Source organism: Mobula hypostoma, chromosome 1 (genome assembly GCF_963921235.1).
Source record: "Mobula hypostoma chromosome 1, sMobHyp1.1, whole genome shotgun sequence".
NCBI lineage: Eukaryota > Metazoa > Chordata > Chondrichthyes > Myliobatiformes > Myliobatidae > Mobula > Mobula hypostoma.
In genome coordinates this window covers 46,292,261-46,314,442 of record NC_086097.1, presented here as the reverse complement: position 1 = coordinate 46,314,442, position 22,182 = coordinate 46,292,261, and the positions used below count along the sequence as shown (strand labels likewise).

At 41.1% G+C, this 22,182-nt stretch overlaps 1 protein-coding gene across 1 annotated transcript in view; it reads left to right on the top strand.

The window, feature by feature from the left end:
* Window positions 1–22,182, top strand: part of cdc42bpb (CDC42 binding protein kinase beta (DMPK-like)) — a 215,867-nt gene that overhangs the window by 68,047 nt on the left and 125,638 nt on the right. The window contains exon 2 of the mRNA XM_063047649.1: window positions 18,112–18,203. Coding sequence (XP_062903719.1) covers window positions 18,112–18,203 — 92 coding nt within the window. The remainder of the gene's footprint in view (window positions 1–18,111; window positions 18,204–22,182) is intronic.

Genomic DNA, 22,182 nt, shown 5'->3' with positions numbered 1-22,182 from the left:
TATAATAGCCTTGAGGAACAGTACTATAAAGCTGTGTATTGAAGAAGAAGAAAGCCCTTAACTTCGAGTGGAGTCATCGGGACGCCGTCGTGATGGCATTTTGTTTTTAGCAGGCTTTCTTATTTTTACAAGGCTGAGTTGCTAGCTCGACACTCAACCCAGCACGGATGGAAAGCGTGCAAGGGGGCCGGCTGGATTCGAACTTGGGAGCCTTCGCTCCAAAGTCCTGCACTGATGCCACTACTCCACCAGACGACTAAAGCTGTGTATTAGTTCCTAATAATTACTGACCTATGAATTTGTCCACTGTACACAATGAACCAAATCAGTGCAGATACCTAGTGCAGATAATGGACTGCCTTCATACAAAGCTCACAATTGCATCCTCAATCTTCATTTTTATTGTAACATTCAAGATGATTGTCGATACCTTCAGATGGTTCCTAACTTATTGAAATAGTGAAATCATTTCATTTTCACTCTTGGCCATTTCTGGCAAATCCAAGCTTGAATACTTTAAACCGCAATTGGTGAAACTTCTGAATTGTCTTACTGCTTGTATCTCGCTAAATATCAGAGACAAATATTGCACTTTTTGCACACAAACACAAGTAACTGATGCTATTGTATCTAACAGCCACACAAGTGGCTGTGACTGACATGAGTTAAAACCTGTTCAGCTACTGTAGCCCACTCAATTAAGCGGCATACCCAAATAAATGGTGGGTATTCTGGCAATTTTCTCGATTAGATTTTGTTCTTTAAGAGCTGTCCCAAATAAACAGCTGCTCTGATTAACTGATGGCTTAAGTAACCAGAATCCAATGTACTTTCTATAAGCAACACCTCATAAGTGTTTACAAATACTAAAAATAGTAATATCAGTTGATACAGCGACAGCAAACTGGAAAAGTTTGGCAAAATGCAAGTGCGATAGATATGAGAAAAGTTATTTGGCATGTCAAGCCCATTTGCTTCCATTCCGTGGAAGTAATAAATGATTTGCAGGGAAATTAAACTATTGACTTTTGAAAGTGATCAAGCCATCCCAGCATATCAAATTAATTTAATACAATATATTATTAAACAATAACTAGTTTACTTCTGACTACTGCATCATCATTCCCAGTGTTTAAATTTCAACTAATTTTTCTAAAATTCTGCTTTTTATTTCCTCAGATTAAATTAGGGGGATTTTAAAAGGATATAAAAAAAGAATAATACACAGTAATTTCCTACTTAACTGACATATATTTTAAAAAAATTAGAACCCTTGGAGAATTAACTGCCTTTGATGGCAATCCATCTGAAATACATTAGAGAAGCATTTTAGTCCAAGGTGAGTCCCAGTTTTTATAATTCGTCTTTTGATTTTACATCAGAATTTCTGAAGTAAAAGGCAATATCCATGATTTTTCAAATTTTTAAGTGAATCACATTCATACTTTTGAGCACACAATATGCAGTTTTGTGACCATCTCCACTAGGTGAGTGTATGTATAGACAGCTAATAGTAATGTTAACTGATGGTACATTATACATCTGAGTTTAGAGGGAAATTTCAGCTAATGTTTAACAGTGCTATCATTACCCCTTTCAAAGGCCAAACTAAACAAAGAATGTTGCAAGCACTAGAACAGCGTAACCTCCTGTACACCAAAGTAAATAAAAGAACCATGTCCCCTGTTCCACAGAAGCTGGTATTCAAACTGTATTTTATTCATCCAAACTGAAGTGATGTTGCTGTGAGATGCAAATGAATGATATTAGACTGGTTACCCATAGTGAGAGATAAGGAACTTTAACAGTACCCTATTGGTTCAGGTTATATGTTTGTCTTTAGTGGAGGTATACCAATTCTTTAAAAAGCAATATAAAGTGATTAAGGAAGCAATGAGATGCATTTTATTTAGTTCTCATTGGTTTAGAAATACACTCAGTGTCTCACTTATTAGGTATCTTCTATACCAGATAAAGTGGCCTCTAAGTGTATGTTCGTGGACTTCTACTGCTGTAGCCCATCGACTTCAAGGTTCGACATGTGCATTCAGAGATGCCCTTTTGCACATCACTGTTGTAACGTGGTTATTTGAAGTACGGACACCTTCCCGTCAGCCTAAACCCACCTGGCCATACTCCTGATCTCTCTCATTAACAAGGTGTTTTTGCCCACAAAACTGCCACCCTCTAGATGTATTTTGTTTCACATACCATTCTCTGTAAACTCCAGAGATAGTTGTGTGTGAAAATTCCTGAAGATCAGCAGTTTCTGAGATACTCAAACCACCTGGTCTGACTCCAACAATCATTTCATGGATAAAGACACTTGGATCACATTTCTTCCCCACTCTTGACCATGTCTGCATGTTTTTATGCATTGAGATGCTGCCATATGCTTGGCTGATTAGATATTTGCATTAATGAGCAGGTGTACAGGCCTATCTAATAAAGTGGTGACTGAGTGTGTGAGTAGCATATAAAGCAATGGGAAGAGATTAAAGTTCAAAGTAAATATATTATCAAAGCACATGTATGTCACCATGTACAACCCTGAGATTAATTTTATAGTGGACAGTAAATCCATAATAGAATAATAACCAGAATAGAACCAATGAAAGACTGCACCATCTGGCCATTCAACCAGCATGCAAAAGATGACAAACTATGCAACTACAAAAAGAAAGGAATATTAATAAACAATAAACAAAAAATATTGGAAACATGAGATGAAGAGTCCTTGAAAGTGAGTCCATAGCTTGTGGGAACATTTCAATGATGGAGTGAGTGAAGTTATCCCCTTTGGTTTAAGAGCCTGATAGTTGAAGGGTAATATCTGTTTCAGAACCTGGTGGTATGAATCATGAGGCTCCTGTACCTTCATCCTGATGGCAGCAGTGAGAAAAGAACCTGGGGTGGTGGGGGCCCCTGATGATGGATGCTGCTTTCCTGCGCAACGTTCCATGTCGATGTGCTCACTGGTCGGGAGGGCTCTTCCTGTGATGAAACGGCGCTCATCCACTGCTTGTAGGATTTTCTCTTCTGATGTGTTGGAGTTTCCATACCAGACTGTGATGCAGCCAGTGAATATACTGTCCACTACACATCTATAGTAGTTGGTTAGATTTTTTGACATCATGCTGAATCTTCGCATATTTCTAAGGAAGTAGAGGTGCTGCAGTGCTTTCTTCATGATTGCACTTGTCTGCTGGGCCTAAGACGGATCCTCTGAAATGGTAACACCGAGGAATTTAAAGTTGCTAACTCTCCCTACCTCTGATCCCTCCTGATAAGGACTGGCTCATGGATTCCTGGTTTCCTCCTCCTGAAGTCAATAATCAGCTCCTTGTCTTGCTGACATTGAGTAGGAGGTTGCTTTGTCTATTTCCCTCCTTATATGCTGATTCATTGTCACCTTTGTTTCGGCCTACAACAGTGGTGTTGTTGGCAAACTTGAATATGGCATTAGATCTGTGTTAGTCACACAGTATAAAGGGAGTAGTGCAGGTGGCTAAGCACACAGCCTTGTGGTGCACCCGTGCTGATGGAGATTGTGGAGAGGATGTCGTTGCCAATCTGAGCTGACTGGACAAGTGAGGAAATTGAGTATTCAGTTGCACAAGAAGATATTGAGACCAAGGTCTTGAAGCTTATTGATTAGCTTTCAGGGGATAATGGTATTAAATGCCGAGCTGTAGTCAATAAAGAGCATCCTGATGTGCATCTCGGCTGTTTAGACGCTCCATGATTATGCTGTGGCTTAAAAAATAATCCAAGTAAATAATGAACAGACCACTCATGATTGAAAAAGATTATATGCATGATGTATTTATGGAAATTAATATTTTTATGGAATAAATAATGTATTTATGAATGCTTAATATTTCAGTTTCCAGTCAGGGATTTCAGTCTACCAAAGGTCTGTGAATACAGCGCTGCTGAACTCTTAGACAAAATTACTTTTAAGCCACCGGCCGCAGAGTTAATAGCAGTGCTTAACAGACAAGGATTCTAAGGATGGCAGACCCCGCGACAGCAACCTGGTCTGGGCGGCTCTGCCGAGGAAGCGGCGGACACGGGCTGTGTGAGAGGAAGTAGAAACGTGACAAGAGAGCTGGGGCACTAGCTACATTGAGAGCTAACCCGGAGTGACTGGCGGAATCACCACTTCTCCTGGCCAACATCTGCTCACTAGAAAATAAATGGACTCATTGAGATTGAGAATGAGTGCACAGAAACGGAGAAGAAACTGCTGCGTTCTGGTTTTCACCGAAACATGACTAAACAACAACATGTCCAACAACATGGGATGACTCTGTTCCACACAAATTAAAAACTCCCTATCGGGGAAATCCAAAGCAGGTGGAAACTCTTTGTACATTAACCAAGGTTGGTGCACAAACTCATCTCCAGTTAGCGGTCACTGTTCTGGGGCAATTCTTGCAATTAAATGCGGCCATATTACCTGCTCAGGGAGTTTCCTGTTGTGTTCGTCACTGCTGTCCACATACCCCATGAGTGTTAATGGCAAGGACACACTGGGAGAGCTTTACAGTATCATCAGTTCTCAACAAAACAAGCATCCAGACGGTTTCTTCATCATTGCAGGATACTTCAATCATGTTAACCTACAGGATATTTTATCCAAATTCCACCAACGTGACACCATGGCCACAAGAGGAGCAAGGAGTCTGAACTGCATTTATACGAACAGGCACAGTACTTACAAAGCCATCCCATACCTTCATCTTGGTCTCTCTGACCACATCTCCATAATGTTAATCCTGGCATATTGATTGCTGCTGAAAATGGAGAAAACAGTCAAGAGGACCATCACTATATGGCCTAATGAGGCAATCTCTATGCTTCAGGATAATTTGAATAAACTAGCTAGCAGATGTTCAAGAAGGGTGTCACATAGGAGAAGGCAGGGACCTTAAGGAGTATGCCTCATCTGTCACCGGCTACATCTGTAAGTGTGTGGATGACATTGGTACCACAATGAGTCATCTCACAGCCCAGTCAGAAACTGGCTGAATGCTGGGGTGTGCTCCTTACTAAAAGCCCAGGATGCTGCCTTCAAGTCTGGTGACAGAGTAGCCAGGAGAAACCTCACCTTGGGCGTCAAGAGGGCTAAGACCCCCTTCACTCAAAAAAAACCAATCAGGAATACTTGCCTGATAATGATCTCTGGCAAATATGGCGGGGCATTAAGGGTAAGGAAAAACGGCGTCAACTTTACGCTGATGCCTCCTTCCCTGACACTCTTATTTAAAAAAAAATCTTGTATGCATGCTTCGAGGCATGCAAGACAATACCAGTCACAAAAGCTACCCCTCTCCCAAGTGAGCAGCCTCTGTGTGCAATAGCAGTATACAGGTTTCCCCCGCCATCCAAAGGTAGAGCGTTCCTATGAAACGGTTCGTAAGCCAGAATGTCATAAAGTGAAGAAGCAATTACCATTTATTTACATGGGAAAATTTTGTGAGTGTTCGCAAACCCAAAAATAACCTACCAAATCATGCCAAATAACACATAAAACCTAAAGTAACAGTAACATATAGTAAAAGCAGGAATGGTATGATAAATACACAGCCTATATAAGGTAGAAATACTTTTCCACAATTATTGCCTGAACTGTTCTCCGTAGCGAAAATCTCATGCAAGCACTCTTGGCAGAAACATGTGCAAGCACTGTCGGCAGAAAATCTCACGCAAGCGCTCTCCAGTAACCTTTAAGCTATGAAGCTGCCAAACCATACCAAATAACACGTAAAAATACACAGCCTATATAAAGTAGAAATAATGTATGTACAGTGTAGTATCACTTACCGGAATTGGGGCAGTGCAGAGCACACTGATGATGGTGTGTTAGGTTGAGTTGTCGGAGTTTGGGTGGTGCAGTGGCCCCCGCCCTCTGGGCAGCGACCCGATACCGATCCGCGAAGCATGCAGGGGTCCAGTGGTAGCCGGGACGCACCCAGCACATCTTTAAGAAAAAAGTTGAAATAAACAAGCTAACTAATTAGGTGCTGGCCGACAATTACGTGCCGGGCAGTACCTAATTAATTAGCAAGTTTATTCTGGCTTTTTTCTTAAAGATGTGCTGTGTGTCTCCCGGCTACGGCTGCATTCTCCGCGAATCGGTATCTGTCCGCGGCCTGGGGTTTGGGGTGGTGGGACAGTGGGGTGTCATCTCGTCGTTGTCTGTTTCCATTAGGGCAGGCAGCTCATCTTCTATGACTGCCCGCCTTGATGTCGAAGGTCAAGGTTGGTCGTCTGCTGTGGCTGATGTGGAAGGCTTGCTTGACTGCTGAGCCCCGCGCATTTTTCTATCGTACAGTTCTTTGTAAGCACCCAAACCATCCTGCAAATATGCCCTAAGGCTACATACCCTTTCAAAATTAAAGTTGTACTTTATCATTACTCATTCGGTTTCGATTGTTATCCTTTCCTCTTCCAATTGCATCAGCTCTTCATCTGTCAGTTCTTGGTCATGGGATGCCAAAACCTCTTCAACATCATCTTCGTCAGCTTCCACAAGCCAAACTCACTTAGTCCTTACTTTGTTCACCACGATCAAAACGCTTAATTATGTCTAGTTTTACGCTAAGTGTAACACCCTTATGAGCTCTTTTAGGCTTTTCCGATACCTTAGAACTCATCTTGCAAATGGCTGCTCACAGGCTTATGTTAAAGCAATGCTGGCGAGAATGCTGTTCCGAATCCGGGGGAGAGCAGCTGCTCGGGGCGCGTGCTGATTTTTTCGTAACAGTGAAAACACCTTCTGTTAGCGAAAACAGGGTACTAATGTAGGTCTTTCATAATAGTGAGGTTTTGTAAAGCAAACGTTCGAAAAGCGGGGGACACCTGTATGTGAGAAGGACTGTGCAGTGTCAACCTGGGCCCAACAACATCCCAGGCTCAGTACTCGGGGAGTGTGCACACCAGCATGGTGATGTCTTCACAGACATCTTCAACACTTCACTCAACAACATACTTCAAATCAATCACCTTCATGTCTGTAGCAAAGAACTCTACACCTCAAAAACGAACTGACTACCACCCGGTGGCACTGATGCCAATCATCATGCAGTGTTTTGAATGGCTGGTAATGATACGTAACCAAAACTCCATTCTTGCCACATTGGGCACTCACCAATATGTTGACGAACAGAACCGCTCAACAACAGATGCCATAGCATCTCTCATGTGCCTGGTTGTGACACACCTTGAATACAAACTTGTGTCAGAATGCTGTTTCTGGATTTCATTTCAGCATGCAGCACTATTGCCCCACAGACCTTGGTGAACAAGCTCCTACTCCTCAGTCTAATACAGCTTTGTGCATTTCAGTGTTGGGCTTCTAAATGAATCGACTTCAGACTTTCAGGATGGACAGCTGCTTCTCCCTTCCCATCATCCTCAACACGCATGTCCCCCAGAGCTGGTGCTGAGTCTGTTACTGTATACCTTGCTCACACATAACTGCACACTCAAACACCTAAGTAAGCACACTGTCAATTTTGCCAATGACACAACTGTGGTGGGGCTCATCACCAACAATGACAAGACGGCTACAGAGAAGAGGTGGAACAGCTTGAGGCCTGGTGCCCACCGACAAATGACCTCTTCCTTAATATCAACAAGATAAAAGAGATGATTATCAACTTTAGGAGAACTCGCACCACTCTCACCCCCTCTACATCATTGGCACAGCAGTGTAAATGGCGAGCACCTTCAAACTTCTGGGAGTGCACATTTCGCACAACCTCTTGTGGTTCCAGAATACATCCTAAACAATCAAAAAAGCTCACCAATGCCTTTACTTTCTGGGGTAGATCTAGACTATGCACATCTATACTCATGTCCATCTGCAGATTCACAGTAGAGAGCATCCTAACAAGCTGCATCACTGCATGTACAGAAACTGCATTGCACCAGACAGGAAGTAGTTAAAACTGCTCAGTGCATCACTGACACCAGTTTACCTGCCATCAAGGACATGTATACAGAAGGGTGCTAGAAAATGGTCAGTAACATCATAAAGGATTCTACCTACCCTGCTCATGACTTGTTTGTCCCACTCCCATCAGGGTAATATCCACCCTGGGACCACTAGACTCAAAAACAATTACTTTCCACTTGCAGTAAGGCTGATCAATACTTTCATCCACTAACCCACCCCTCTACAGCACCACACATAAAAGTTGCTGGTGAACGCAGCAGGCCAGGCAGCATCTCTAGGAAGAGGTACAGTCGATGTTTCAGGCCGAAACCCTTCGTCAGGACTAACTGAAGGAAGAGCTAGTAAGAGATTTGAAAGTTGGAGGGGGAGGGGGAGATCCAAAATGATAGGAGAAGACAGGAGGGGGAGGGATGGAGCCAAGAGCTGGACAGGTGATTGGCAAAAGGGATACAAGAGGATCATGGGACAGGAGGTCCGGGAAGAAAGACAAGGCGGGGGGGGGACCCAGAGGATGGGCAAGGGGTATAGTCAGAGGGACAGAGGGAGAAAAAAGAGAGTGAGAGAAAGAATGTGTGTATAAAAATAAGTAACAGATGGGGTACGAGGGGGAGGTGGGGCATTAGTGGAAGTTAGAGAAGTCAAGGTTCATGCCATCAGGTTGGAGGCTACCCAGACGGAATATAAGGTGTTGTTCCTCCAACTTGAGTGTGGCTTCATCTTTACAGTAGAGGAGGCCGTGGATAGACATGTCAGAATGGAAATGGGATGGGAAATTAAAATGTGTGGCCACTGGGAGATCCTGCTTTCTCTGGCAGACAGAGCGTAGGTGTTCAGCAAAGCGGTCTCCCAGTCTGTGTCGGGTCTCGCCAATATATAAAAGGCCACATCGGGAGCACCGGACGCAGTATATCACCCCAGCCGACTCACAGGTGAAGTGTTGCCTCACCTGGAAGGACTGTTTGGGGCCCTGAATGGTGGTAAGGGAGGAAGTGTAAGGGCATGTGTAGCACCTGTTCCGCTTACACGGATAAGTGCCAGGAGGGAGATCAGTGGGGAGGGATGGGGGGGACGAATGGACTAGGGAGCGATCCCTGCGGAATGCAGGGGTGGGGGGGAGGGAAAGATGTGCTTAGTGGTGGGATCCCGTTGGAGGTGGCGGAAGTTACGGAGAATAATATGTTGGACCCGGAGGCTGGTGGGGTGGTAGGTGAGGACCAGGGGAACCCTATTCCTAGTGGGGTGGTGGGAGGATGGAGTGAGAGCAGATGTACGTGAAATGGGGGAGATGCGTTTAAGAGCAGAGTTGATAGTGGAGGAAGGGAAGCCCCTTTCTTTAAAAAAGGAAGACATCTCCCTCATCCTAGAATGAAAAGCCTCATCCTGAGAGCAGATGCGGCAGAGACGGAGGAATTACGAGAAGGGGATGGCGTTTTTGCAAGAGACAGGGTGAGAAGAGGAATAGTCCAGATAGCTGTGAGAGTCAGTAGGCTTATAGTAGACATCACTGGATAAGCTGTCTCCAGAGACAGAGACAGAAAGATCTAGAAAGGGGAAACATCAGTGGATAAGCATTTATGGCACTTATCCGTGTAAGTGGAACAAGTGCTACATATGCCCTTACACTTCCTCCCTTACCACCATTCAGGGCCCCAAACAGTCCTTCCAGGTGAGGCAACACTTCACCTGTGCATCGGCTGGGGTGATATACTGCGTCCGGTGCTCCCGATGTGGCTTTCATATATTGGCGAGACCCGACGCAGACTGGGAGACCGCTTTGCTGAACACCTACGCTCTGTCCGCCAGAGAAAGCAGGATCTCCCAGTGTCCACACATTTTAATTCCCCATCCCATTCCCATTCTGACATGTCTATCCACGGCCTCCTCTACTGTAAAGATGAAGCCACACTCAGGTTGGAGGAACAACACCTTATATTCCGTCTGGGTAGCCTCCAACCTGATGGCATGAGCATCGACTTCTCTGACTTCCGCTAATGCCCCACCTCCCCCTCGTACCCCATCTGTTACTTATTTTTATACACACATTCTTTCTCTCACTCTCCTTTTTCTCCCTCTGTCCCTCTGACTATACCCCTTGCCCATCCTCTGGGTCCCCCCCCTTGTCTTTCTTCCCGGACCTCCTGTCCCATGATCCTCTCGTATCCCTTTTGCCAATCACCTGTCCAGCTCTTGGCTCCATCCCTCCCCCTCCTGTCTTCTCCTATCATTTTGGATCTCCCCCTCCCCCTCCCACTTTCAAATCTCTTACTAACTCTTCCTTCAGTTAGTCCTGATGAAGGGTCTCGACCCGAAATATTGACTGTACCTCTTCCTAGAGATGCTGCCTGGCCTGCTGCGTTCACCAGCAACTTTTATGTGTGTTGCTTGAATTTCCAGCATCTGCAGAATTCCTGTTGTTTGCCTCTACAGCACCAACCACCACTACTTTATCTTTTTCTGTCAGTCACCTTATGCACAGACACTCCTGCGCCTAGTGTCACTTTATGGACATACAGTCAATCTACGTATATAAGCTGTCTTACATACTGTATTGATATTTATTGTTTTTTAAATTGTTACTGAGTTTTTTTTTGCTGTATCGGATCTGGAATAGCAATTATTTTGTTCTCCTTTACATTTGTGTACTGGAAATGACATTAAATCTTGAATGCCTTCCTAATATATTATTAAATTATAAAATGTTAATGACTTGGATGAGAATGCTGGTAACATTACATTTGAAAATGACATGAAAATTGGTGGTATTGTGGACAGCGAAGAAGATTGCCTAAAGTTTACAACAGGAAAGTCTTTAACTGGTGCAGGTTCAAAGTGATGCATTTTGGCAATTTAAACCAGGCCAGAACATACACAGTGAATGGCACATCTTGAGTGTTTCTGAACAGCAAGACAGCAAGGTACAAGTACGTATTTCCCTGAAAGTGTGACAGAATTGGATAGGGTGGTGAGGAAGATAAATGGCATGCTTGTCTTCATCAGTCAAGGCATTGAGTGTTGGAGTTGGGAAGGCATCCAAACAGTTGTTCAAATCATTGGTAGACGGCACTTGGATAATTGTCTGCCATTCTGGTTGCCATGGTTTAGGATATGGGTGATTAAGCTAGAGAGGGTGTGGAAAAGATTCACAGGAATGTTGCTGGTTCTGAAGGGCTTGAATAGACTGGCACTCTTATTCCCTGGAATGAAGACTCTTGACAAGTGACTTGAGATTTTTTTTTATTTTAAAGGGCTCAAAAGGGTAGATAGTGACAGTCTTTCTCCCAGCATAGGTAAGGACGAAATCAGGTAAGTGGGATTAGCACAGATGTGGTGGGCTGAAGGGTCTGTTTCCATGCTTTACACATTGTGAGTCACTTGAACCTTAGTGACTGGAGTTTCCAGACTTTGGGAAATTTAGCTCCTGGCAGCAAGTAATTAAGGCTAAATCTAGCCTACTTGTTGGCCAACAGACTCAGGAATGCTTCTTGCAAGCTCATGAATGCCAGTGCATTTTTATAAAGTTAGCTGTTTCCTCTTGACTCTCAAAGAATAAACATTTCCCGCTTTCCTATGTTAGGAAGCTGTATATATTTCCTCCCTTTCATTGTGTCGTACTGCAGAGAAAAAGATCCTTTGACCCGCCATGGCCATATTGACCATTAATTAGCCATCAAAACTAATCCTATGTACCAGCACTTGGCTTTGTTCTTTGCTGTAGCAATTCAAGTGCTCATCTCAAAGTGGCTTAAGTTTTATAAGAATTCTTGCTTCTACCACTTAATCAGGCAGTTCATTCCAGTTACAGCACCCTCTGGAATAAATAAATTCTTCCTAAGATCCCTTCTAGATCTCTTTCTTCCTTACCATTAACCTATGTCTTCAAGCCTCCTTTTATCTACTATCTATGCCATTCAGGTTTGTGCATAACAGTTAGGTCATTCTTTGGCCTCCGCTGTTCCAAGAGAAACAAAGCTAGCCTATCCATTTTCTCCTCATAAGTAGAAAAACCCCATACCTGTCAACCTTCTGGCGAATCTCCTCTACATCCTCTCCAGTACAATTCTGTCCTTTCTAAAGTGTGTTGACCAGAACTACAGAGTATTCTAGCTGTGACCTAATCAAATAAACTTCTGTCATTATATTCTGTGGTCTTGATAAAGAAAGATCCCAGTTGCCATCACCATTTTGTCTACCTGTTCTGTCACCTTCAGGGATCCATCTAAAGTTCCTCTCTTCCTCATTACATCTTATAGCCCACCCATCATTATTTTTGCTGTCCCCTTATTCATCTTCCTAAAGTGAATCAACTTGTACTTGACTGGTTTAAATTCCATCTGCCATTGCTCGACCTGTTTCACCAGCTGATTAATGTTTTCATGTAATCTAAGGCTTTCTTCCTCGCTTTCAACTACACCACCAGTCTAGTAATCATACCTCCTACATTCGTATCCGAATCATTAATGTGTATGACAAACAATAAAGTCTGCAGCACTGATCTGTTGAACAGAAGTGGTCACAGGATTCTAATCACAAATGTAACTCTTCATCATCAGTACTCGCCAAGCCAATTTGCCATGGGTTCTAATTTTTAGGATGAGTCTCCCATGTAGGACTTTGTCACGTGCCTTATTGAAGTCTGTGTAGATTACATCGCCGCCTTATCAATGAATTTTGTTATATCTTCAAAAAATTCAATCAAATTAGTCATGACAATGCAGTACTCTATCATTATGATACTTTGCAGCATCACCTGTATCTGAGAATCTCTATACAAGCTCATCTCTAGGTGGAAAGATGGATAAGAAGCTGGGACAGAGATGGTAATTCAAAGAATCTGGCAACACTTTTTAAAAGAGCTCTTTGAACTGTTGGTCATTGGATTACTTGAACTATTCAATGCACAACTAATCTTATGCAGTTTGGGAAATAAAGATGAGCATTTTGAAGAGTATGAATTGGAAACCATTTTTTGTGACAGTGATCATAAATGCAGTTAGACTGAGCATAGTTAAGGATAAAGACAAATATAATAAATCAGGTTCTAAATTGGGGTAAGGCCAAATATACTAGAGCGAGAAGCAATTTAATAAAAATGCATTAGCAATAGTTGCTTATAGTCATAGTCGTACTTTATTGATCCCGGGGGAAATTGGTTTGCGTTACAGTTGCACCATAAATAATTAAATAGTATTAAAACCATAAATAGTTAAATAGTAATATGTAAATTATGCCAGGAAATAAGTCCAGGACCACCAGCCTATTGACTCAGGGTGTCTGACCCTCCAAGGGACGAGTTGTAAAGTTTGATGGCCACAGGCAGGAATGACTTCCTTTGACGCTCTGTGTTGCATCTTGGTGGAATGAGTCTCTGTACTCCTGTGCCCCACCAGTACATTATGTAATGGATGGGAGACATTATATAAACTCATTTGGAGAAATTGAAAGAATTCAACAGGAAGATTTGGGGGATTCAGGGAAAATAAATTCTCACAAAGCAAAAAGTTGCATCCAATTTCTAAGAGAAACTTAATCTTTAAAAATGGACAAATTGCCATCTCCCATGAAATGTATCCTAGGTTGTTAAAAGAAGTAAAGAAAGAAAGGACCAGATTTTAGCTTCTCAATCTCCTTGTGGGTACAGGAGTGATGCTAGAGGATTGGAGGATTAGCTTAAATTTGGTTAAATCACCTCCTGCGTTGTAAAACATTGATGATCTTTTTTTAAACACAATTTCTTGATTATGTACACCACACAAAACAAGCCACAGAAAAGATATAAAAGAATAATTCCAGTTTGGACAACATTAAATGAGACAAGTATGTGCTTGTTATTGTAGTTGCATACTGAAGTATTTGGAGCACTCATGGCCAGATTTTGTTGGCATGGACCATGGTTAAAATTCATTTCTTCCATCATCATTGCACGGTGATTGCAGTCTGTCCCACTATAACATGCACTGTAATTACTTAGAGACTGTTACCCCTACTGTTAAAGGACAAAGGCACGATGTACAGAGGCATTACCATCTGCAAGTCTCCCAATAATATACCATCCTGACTTGGAAATGTATTGCTGCTTTTTCATTGTCACAGGATCTCTGTATGTCCTAGAATGCTTTATTTTTTAACATTGTGGGAGCATCTACACCAGAAGGCTGCCTCATCACCTTAAAGCAATTAGGGATGAAAACCTTCCCACTAATTCCCACTGTCATCTGGTCTTGATACAGAATACTTGTTGGCCCAAAGGACCATGGACTCAGTGACAGCAAGGCCCACAGAGGTGTATTTAACAAACATCATCCTGAAATGTGGTTGTAAATTTCAGCAGCCAGAAGAATCTTGCCCTAGCTTTGACCGTCAAGGTTATAAGGTCTTTGAAATGTTTCTGTATATCCTTGACATTTGAAGGCACTTATGAAAGTGAACTATGGTGAAGAACACCATGCGCCTCATCAGGGGATCAGAAGTGGAGAAGGTAAGCAACTTTGTATTCCTTGGCATTATAATTTCAGAGGATCTGTCCAGGGTCCAGCACGTAACTGCTATTACAAAGAAGGCATGGCAGCATCTCTACTTTCTTGGAAGTTTGCGAAGATTTGGCATGTCATCTAAGACTTTGACAAACTTCTATAGGCGCACAGTGGAGAAAATACTCTGGTCGCATCACAGCCTTGTATGGAAACAACAATGCCCTTGAATGGAAAAGCTACAAAAAGTAGTGGATATAGCCTAGTCCATCACAAATAAAGTCCTCTCCACCACTGAGCACATCTAGAAGGAGTGCTGTCACAGGAAAGCAGCATCCATTTTCAAGGACCCCCACCATCTAGGCCATGCTCTCTTCTTGTTGCTGCCATCAGGAACAGGAGCTACAGGATCTTCAGACCCCACATCACCAGGTTCAGAAACAGTAATTTCCCCTCACCCTTTAGGCTCCTGAACCAGAGGAGATAACTTCACTCAAACTCAACACTGAACTGGTTCCATAATCTATGGACTCACTTTCAAGGACTCTACAACACTTGTTGTTGATGTTTATTACATATTTATTTATCATTATTATTATTATTATTTGTTTTTTTTTTCTCTTTTTGTATTTGCACATTGGTTGTTTGTCTGCCTTTGTTCTTTGTAGTTACTGTGAATGCCCACAAAAATGAATTTCAGGGTAGTGTATGATGACATATGTGTATTTTGATAATAAATGTACTTTCAACTTTGAAATAGATTAAAAAATTAAAAAGAAAATAACTTTCCCTAAGAATCAGACCAGCCAACGAGATTCACAGGAAGATATTTCCTGCTTGGCATTACTGCCTGCCGTACCTCCAGCAGTGCCCTTATGGCAGCTCTAGGGTCATCAGCCAACACTTATAAATACTTTTAAAATAACATAAAAATTACATAATTTTGCAAAGGGTAGTTGCCTGCATTTCACCTTCACTGCCTTGTCGCTGGGGTCTTTGAGAGCCAGTTCCCAGAGTAAATATTGGAAATCTCGACAGAATGGAACTCCACAAGTGGTCTCTGAATAGATTGGAGAAGCTAAGTGAATTGATTGATTCTGTTTCATACCTGTGAGTAAGTTAGGGGCTTCTCTACTTGACTTTACATACATGGAAGACCTAGATGTCTTTCTGCTATGAGGAAACCCTAATACCTCGAACTACTGAATTTTGCTTGGGAAAGGTGTCTTTTTTTTGTTTCTGAACATGCATTTCTTTGCAACACACATCAAAGTTGCTGGTGAACGCAGCAGGCCAGGCAGCATCTCGGCCTGAAACGTCGACTGTACCTCTTCCTAGAGATGCTGCCTGGCCTGCTGCGTTCACCAGCAACTTTGATGTGTGTTGCTTCAATTTCCAGCATCTGCAGAATTCCTGTTGTATGCATTTCTTTGTATTTTTCTGTATGCAGCTTGTACATTAACTATTTTTAAGTTTCATAAGTTGAATTTTTAAGCACTGTTACTACTTAACTGATTAATTGGAGTTAAAGCAATAGAACGTAGAACAGTTCAGCACAGTAACAGGCCCTTCGGCCCATAATGTTGTGCCATCTAAATAAATTAGTAATAAAATGGCCAATTAAATTAATCCCTTATGCTTACATGATGTCCATATCCCTACACAATGTCCATATCCCTCTATTTTCGTCATATTTATGTGCCTATCTACATGCCTTTTAACAGTCCCCTAATGTATCTGCTTCTACTACCAGGCAGCACATTTCAGTGACCCACCACTCTCCACGTAAATAAAAAAAAAACTTGCCTTTAACATCTCCTTTAAAATTACCCCCTCTCATCTTAAGTGCATGCCTTCTGGCATTAGACATTTCAACCCTGTGGAAAAGATGCTGTCCATTCTATCTATGCCTCTCTTAATCTTCTAAATCTCTATTGGATCTCCCCTCAGCCTTGTGCTACTCCAGAGAAAAACAATTTTTATGCAACCTCTCATTATAGTACATGCCTTTTAATCCAGGGACCTATGAACTTGGACCCTAAACACTGTTAGGGGTCATGCCCTTAACTGTGCTTTGTCTCTTTACATTTGACTGACCAAGGTGCAACACTTCACATTTGGCTGGGTTAAACTCGATCTGCCATTTCACCTCCCATATCTACAACTGATGTATATCCTGCTGTATTCTTTGCCAGTCTTCTATGCTTATCCACAACACCACCAATCTTTGTATCATCTGCAAACTTACTAACCCACCCATGTACATTTTCATCCAGATCATTTATATACATCACAAACAGCAGAGATACAAATGCAGATCTTTGCAGAGCACCTCTAATCACAGACCTCCAGCTAGAATAAATCTATTTGACCATTACTTGGTTTTTATTTCACTAGGTTGATGCCTTGTGGAAAATTGGGAGTGTATTATTTTATATGTAGTTTTTTTTTAGCATTAGATACAAATGGCACAAAATATTAATATTACATCTTAAGTCTATGTAAACCTATATATATAAAAAAATCATTTCATATGTGCAATAACTGTTTTAATAACCTAAAGTGTGTGGATTATTTGAAGGGACTGGGTGTGGCAAAACAGGATTTTGAACGTTGGTTTAATTATAGGAGTAAGCCTATAAATCTTTGATCTTGCTTAGACATTCATTAAGCTCATGACAGTTCCTGCACCTTGTCTATTTACCACCTAATCTCCATATCCCTTGATCCTGTCTTCAAAACTCCACAAGTCATAGTCCTGATTATATTCAGTGTGCATTCAGAGCTTTTTTGGAATAGAGAATTCCTGGGTCTTAACAACTTTTTAAGTAAACAAATTTGTCCTCATCTTGGTTGAGACTTTATCCTAAGATTATGTCCACTTGGTTTTAAAAAAAAAGCCTCTCATAATCTACTTCATCAGTCTTTCAGAATCTAGAATTTTATGATCAGTTACTTAAATTTCTAAATTCATACAGTATCTACTGATATGGTAACCAGCTCTCTCCCAGATCAGTTTAGCATATTTATACTGCCTTGAAGACCAATGTGTGGATGCTCTGTATTCTAAGTATAGTATAGTCTCACCAAGTCTCTGCATATTGCAGATTAATTTATGTACCTTGATGCTCAAGCTGTCTTGCAATTAAGAGTCATCTACTATTTGTATGTTATCTTCTGAGTTTCATGACTAAGGCATAGTTTCCATCTTTAAACTCAAATTCACAAATTTCTCACCATTTAAAAAAATCTCCCTATTAATACAATGGGATGGCATGGTAGTGTAGTGGTAAGCACTACGCCTTATAGTACAGGCAACATGGGTTCATTTTCCACCATTGCCTGTAAGGAGTTTGTACATTCTCCCAGTGACTGCATGGGTTTCTTCCAGGTGCTCTGGCTTTCATCCATAATCGAAAGACTAATTGGTCATTGTAAATTGTCCTGTGATTAGGCTAGAGTTAAATTGGGATTTGCTGGGTGGCATGGCTCAAAGGGCTGGAAGGGCAGGATCCACACTGTATTTCAATAAATTGAAAAACAGTGCTCATTCTGTCATCTTTTTGGCCTTTTACTTAATGTATTATATTATTTACATTCCAGTGTTGTACCTGGATTTATGAAACTGATATTTGATATTGGCAACCCATTTAATTCTTCCATTTTTGATCTCTCCAGCAAAACCATTTACTTCTACTGTAAAGGAACTGCGGCTACATCGAGATGACTTTGAAATGCTGAAAGTCATTGGCAGAGGGGCATTTGGTGAGGTGAGCATTCAACAAATTGCATCTAACAGTAATCATTTTTTCTTGCTGTTCTACTACTTTTGGAAGTTTGTCTTCTAAATCATTAATAAATCATTTGCAAATACGTAATTTGATGTTCTTCACAAAAATTAGTTGTAATGCCCTGGTTAAGATTTTTACTGTTATGCTGTAGGTATTTAATTTTAGCAGTTCTGTAAGAGCAGTCTGTTTTGCTTTTGGCCTGTTTGGGTTTGAACTGAGATACGGGGCTTTGTTCAGCTTAGGAATGTGGTGTCAGCCAATCAGGATGGTGGAATTGGGAGAAGGTTCCAGAGAATGCTGGGGGAGCAGCTTTTGTGAGAGGCACTGGTGTGGGTTGAGGTCTTTTTGGCCAGAGCTGGAGAAGACAGAGGGGAAGATGGCTGAGGATGCCGTGCCTGTTGCACAAGGTGCTTTCTGCAGATGAATGGCTTCAAGGAGGAAGGACCAATACTCCCATGGGAGAGCCCGTTTGTTTGAGATGGATTTCGAGCAATGTTCAGAAGGTGGTGTGTGCTTTCATGTAGACCAAGGGTCTAGTGCGTGAGCTCCAATTTATGTGTACATTTGTTTAATTATAATGGGCCCTTTTTGTTTTTTTCTTTCTTTAATAACTCTTTGGTTAAGTTAGCATTCATAAATATACTTTATTTAGAATTGTATGTAGTGTATGATCTGTTATTTCTTGCCGACAGGCAATTGCAGGGGAGTAGTAATCACACAGTATTCACACAAACTGGAGTTTGAGTGGGTGAGACATCCCAACCTCACGGGTTTGGTGGGACCAAAGTCATATACACCATAGACCTACGGAGCCTGAGGAAGTTGGGTTTCTCACCGCTGAGTCCAGTGGCTGCTAGCGAGGAGCTAATGAGCCACATTTCCAGAGACAAAGGGGTTTCATAGTCAAAACGTGGATTGTTGATCATTTTTATAGTCATTAATTCTGTCTTATAATTACTAACTGATTCTCTGTATAATTTTGGAGATTTAATCTTGTTTTCATGTACATTGTATCTTTTTAGTGTTAAACCAATGTAATTACCACATTATCAAAAGTTACCACTATTTGCCCTGAGGAAGTGCTTTGAACACAGCAAACTATCTTATGGCAATGCTAACAAGTAATATTTAATTGAGTCAAATATGGATGACTTAAAGCAGATGTAAGAAGCTTGATAAGATCAGTAAGGTTTAGGGACTGCCTTAAAGGATGAAAGAAAAGTACAGTGAAACCTTGATATAACGTGCTTGTCAGGAACAATTTTAAGGACAATATTATAAATGAAAATAATTATGGTCTTGTGGGAAATAGTAGCACTCATGATAAATTCAGGAAGCTTAATAAAACAAGATAGCAAGGTTGCACTGTACTGAGAAAGAAAGGTTTAGGGAGAGAGTTCCAGAGCTTGGAGCCCAGACAGCTGAAGGCCTGACAGTCTTAAGTTCAGGAATGATTCAAACTCAGAATTGCAGAAGTGAAGATATTTCAGATGCTTAAAGCTGGAAAAAATTACAGATCTAATAAGGGGTGATGCCATGGAACAATTTAAAAACAGGTAAGAATTTTAAAAATCAGCTGGGAGTTTGCAGATGCAGTCTGTGATGAAGTACCTAACTTATTGTCAGTAACCATGTGTGTGCTTTTTTTTTTAATAACTAAAACTTTAAAATATGAGGTTTCAAGTAGGTTGTTCAATCATCCTCCCCACAACATCCCTTCTTTGTCTATAAGTGATCATAACGTTCAGCTCTACTTACTTTGCAAAATAACAAACACTTTGGCTTCCATAATTGCCACTTTGATTAAATTAGATTGTACAGGAACTAGATTTCTAATTTAAAACACTGGATAACTTGATTGAGATTACAGCATTTAAAATTGTAATAAAATAATAGTACTATATTGGGGAAGATATTTATAGCGGTTTTCTCTCCGTTTTTTTTGTGCTGGAATTGGATGAAAACCATTTCTTAGTAGGACTGGCTTGAGTTCAGAATCATTTCATGTAGATTGTGTTTCCTGAAATGGGGTGGAGAACTAACAGCCCTTTCTGAGAATCAAGAGGAGTGTATTTCATAATTTGTTAGATTCTTCCTTAATAGGCATTGTTGTAGCAAAGGACAGATTATTAGTGACCTCTACTACTGTGCATTATAATGAGAAGTATGATGACTATTTGATAATCGTCATGGGCTGTGAACCAACAATAAATCTGTATATACAATATTAAGTATTATTTATGTTTAACAACCAATTAACCTACTAACCAGCATATCTTTAGCATGAGGGAGGGAACTGGAACACGTGGGTGGTTGTGGGAATAGGGGATTTGAGGTGGATCCTACATAGCCACAAGGGAAATGTGCAAACATCGCACAGAGGAAACTTGAGGGCAGGACTGAATTAAGGTTTTTGCAGCTGTGAGGAAACAGCACAGTGCCACCTCATCATGTGTCAGCTGTTTTAAAATCACAATGACAATTAAGAGATTAGTGATCACAGTAGCAGTTAAGAGATAAAATTAAAAATGCAATAAAAATAACATTAACATGAGTGTATTTATAGAATCTTTAAGAATATCAAAAAGGTCATATTTGTATATGCAATTCTCTTAGAGGTACAGTAGTTACCAGATGAGATTAAAAGAAATTTACTGTATTTGATGGAAATATAATTATTCCAGACTATTAAATGGTGCAAAAAAAATGTGGCTTCATATAAATAAGAGATATTATTATGTGGAATATAATACAGCAGTAGAGTAAAAAAGATGAGCCTGTAAGTAATGTAGAATCATCCAATTGTGCTGCATAGTACTGCCATTTAATCCCTTGCTATTTACCCACACGAGGTACTGTAGCTCTTTTCCTTTTCAGCTTTTTGAATTCTACCATTTAAGGTGCTTCCAAACACTTTATTGGCAGTGCAAATTGAGATTAACTTGTATTTTAATTTTTTTTCTTTTAGTCCTTTTGCTTATACATGTTGAATCTGTGGCCTCTGTTAACTAGACCTTCTCTACTGTAAACAGTTTTTCTTATATTCATGATTTTGAAAACCTCAACCAGATCCTTTTAGCAATTTCTACACTAAAGAAAACCTCATATTCTCTCATCCCACAATACTAAAATCCTTATCACTAGAACCATTCTGAAATATCTCACCAGTGGTTCTCAATTCCTGTATCTCCAAAACTATAGTTTTTGTGGCTTTTTTTTTATTGCCTCCTACTAACAGCTTAGGAATTGTCCTGTATACCCAAGGCAGCCCACAAAAAAGATAGGGACATTGATTCATAATAATAGGTGATTTTAATTATTCAAAGATCAACTTGAAGAAAAAAAATCACTTTGGTCTCTGTGCTCATTACCACCTTCAGAATGCTGTAGAATCCTTGGCCCTGTGGCCCCAACACTCGGGTATAGGTAGCTTTTAAGTGAAGTCATTTACAAGAACTACATGATGCTGAACCTGAACTCAGTATGAACCCCTGTCTTGGTAAGATGGTGTTGGGCTTGGTCGCAGTGGCTTCCCTGGTCGTAAATGTTTTACTTGTGATCACAAAACCCTTTCGGACTTTGGTAATATAAAATACTGCAAGTCCGGTTTATTGGTAAGACTGGCGGGGGGAATTGTGTGACCTCAATTGTTCTGCAGACCAGGCCCTCATGCCATGCATCGCCTGTTCCAGCCACTCAGGGGTACATGATTTGGGAGATAACAAGCGCGCTGGGTGCACTGGAATCTGTGCTGGGTTGGGGTCTGGCCCTTCCTGTCGGTGCTGCTGTCTGTTGTTCGCTTCCTGGAAGATGAGCTGAATTGACTGCGACTGATGCAATACAAGACAGGATGACTTGCCTTTGTCTGCTGAACCAGTGTAAAATGGGGAACTGCTGCTTATTTGTTCTTGCAGAAATGTGTCTCCGGGCCATCATCCTGTGCGCCATCAATATTCAC